Below are 1,965 nucleotides of genomic sequence, written 5' to 3'. Positions count from 1 at the left end.
AGAAGGCATTTATTTCATGAGTGCATATTATAGACTGTAAACAATAATAAAAATGCAAATTATCACTTAAAAAACTTTAAGGAAGCATCTTTGCAAATGCTGTGAGAACCAGTAAAATGCTTAAATATATTTCTATATCTATATTTCCTCTGAAATCACATGTAAAGTCCTAATTGATTACTTATAATTAGAATAAATAATTCCACGAAAGAAAAAGAGAGACAACAAATCAACTTCTGTAAGTCTTTTAATGACGTAAAAGCAGTATTTACACACTTGTTTTAGTTTATTCATCTCTATTATTAAATTGATTTGTCCCTCATATCAGCCTTCAGAGTTAGTCACAGTGGTTGGTCACCATCCAACACTGGAATGCAAAGATTGAAAAGAAAAGCAAGAATTATTCTCACATGGTACAGGCAACCTAGGAACAAAGGGTTTGATGAACAAATAAGAATCATTACCTTCAGTTATGTTAACCTTGTTAGTTAGCAGGAGTTCTGCTTGTGTTTCATCCATATTCATGTACAAAGAGTCAGCTTGGTGCTGTAGAAAGACAGGGGTTGAATCAGTTAGTACTGCCTTTTAGCAGCTTCTACAGTGACATTTTAACTGATGTTATCGTAGCATTTAGTTATTAAAGCTTACCATAAAGGCTGCAAACAGTGTGCTGCCGATGCCTCTCTGCACATGTTCCTCAATAACTGGGTATGAGCGGACAAAGTGCTGGCCAGAAATGAAAGTATTAGTGTGTGTTTGTACATGCATATTATGTACAGTGTGTGTGTGTATGTGTGTGTGTGTGTGTGTGTGTCTGACAGCAGGGATGTACCTTCAAGGCCAGACTGGCTTGTATTTGGGAATCAGTGTGTTCTCTGTTGCCCATAGCGTAGAGAAGATGTTGGATCACTCCGAGAGAGAGAAGCTCACGAGAAACCTCTTGACTGTCTTCGGCTAGCAGGCTGCAACACATTCAACACCATAAAAATATATCATATTATCTTATTATCCTTCCTGTATGACAACAGGTAAAGCAATAAGAAGATAAAGTCATTAAAGCAATATACTAGTAATACAAATGAAATACATTTCAGATTTTTTTTACATGTCACTATAAAAAAGAAAAGAACATCACGTTTACTGATGTTTGTTGTGTAATTAAACATTCATTTCATTATTGAATCTAGTCTAGTTACACGGGACATATATTCCATACCGTATAGTTTTAGCTGCAGCAGCTTGTTGCACAAACACAGGCAGAGATCCAGTCATCTTGATTATATCAGACTCTGATAGGATTGTATGAATCAACAAAATATGTTATAGTACCTTGTTAATGGGACCAAATAAATCACATTATGTCAAAAGTCAACTAAATGCTAGCACATTAACGGATGGGTTTGGGTAGGTGGTAAAGTAGGTGTCTGTTTCAGAAATTGTGGAAATAATAAGCATACCGTGGGTGGTCCTAAAGGAAAATATATTTCCTGTCACTGATCAGTCTAAAAGGGTTACTGTACTGTATCAGTCTTTGGGAGAAAAGTACTTACTATGCTTTTAAAAAAACAACAACACGCACTTCAATACCAAAGTGTCACCTTCCATATTGTGGTGTTGCTGCACTTCTTCTTTAGTAGGCCTCAGCAGAGTCACCAGTCCACTGAGCAGCATTGGCCTCACATCATAACACTTCAGGTCTAGGATCAGATTTGTAGCTGCCAGAGACGTACACAGGGAGAGAAGAGTCTTGAGTGTGATGACATCAAAAGGTGATAATTTATTACAGGATTGACAATTTTACAGCCACGGCAACAAGGGCTAGTGGATTTATCATTCGTATTGGTCTTTCAAAGTTTCAGCGTACACACAAACAAACAATTAATCAGTCACAAGTTTATCACCATGTGGTTTTAAACATTTTCTAAGCTTACCTTGATTGTGAACCTCCAGGTGCAGGGACCTGAG

General features: G+C 36.9%; 1 protein-coding gene across 1 annotated transcript in view; it reads right to left on the bottom strand.

Moving 5' to 3' along the window:
• Window positions 1-275: 275 nt before the first annotated feature.
• LOC116051794 (armadillo-like helical domain containing protein 1) overlaps window positions 276-1,965 on the bottom strand; it is a 3,616-nt gene continuing 1,926 nt past the window's right edge. The window contains exons 5-11 of the mRNA XM_031302396.2: window positions 1,932-1,965; window positions 1,599-1,715; window positions 1,217-1,289; window positions 833-962; window positions 649-726; window positions 465-546; window positions 276-367 (exon numbers count right to left, since the gene is read on the bottom strand). The exon at window positions 1,932-1,965 is cut by the window's right edge and continues 51 nt beyond it. Of these exons, the coding sequence (XP_031158256.1) occupies window positions 342-367; window positions 465-546; window positions 649-726; window positions 833-962; window positions 1,217-1,289; window positions 1,599-1,715; window positions 1,932-1,965 (540 nt within the window). The 3' untranslated portion in view covers window positions 276-341. The remainder of the gene's footprint in view (window positions 368-464; window positions 547-648; window positions 727-832; window positions 963-1,216; window positions 1,290-1,598; window positions 1,716-1,931) is intronic.

Source organism: Sander lucioperca, chromosome 24 (assembly GCF_008315115.2).
Source record: "Sander lucioperca isolate FBNREF2018 chromosome 24, SLUC_FBN_1.2, whole genome shotgun sequence".
In the NCBI taxonomy this organism is placed as follows: domain Eukaryota; kingdom Metazoa; phylum Chordata; class Actinopteri; order Perciformes; family Percidae; genus Sander; species Sander lucioperca.
Note: the sequence above shows the minus strand (reverse complement) of the source record. Positions and strands in the feature narration are given on the sequence as shown.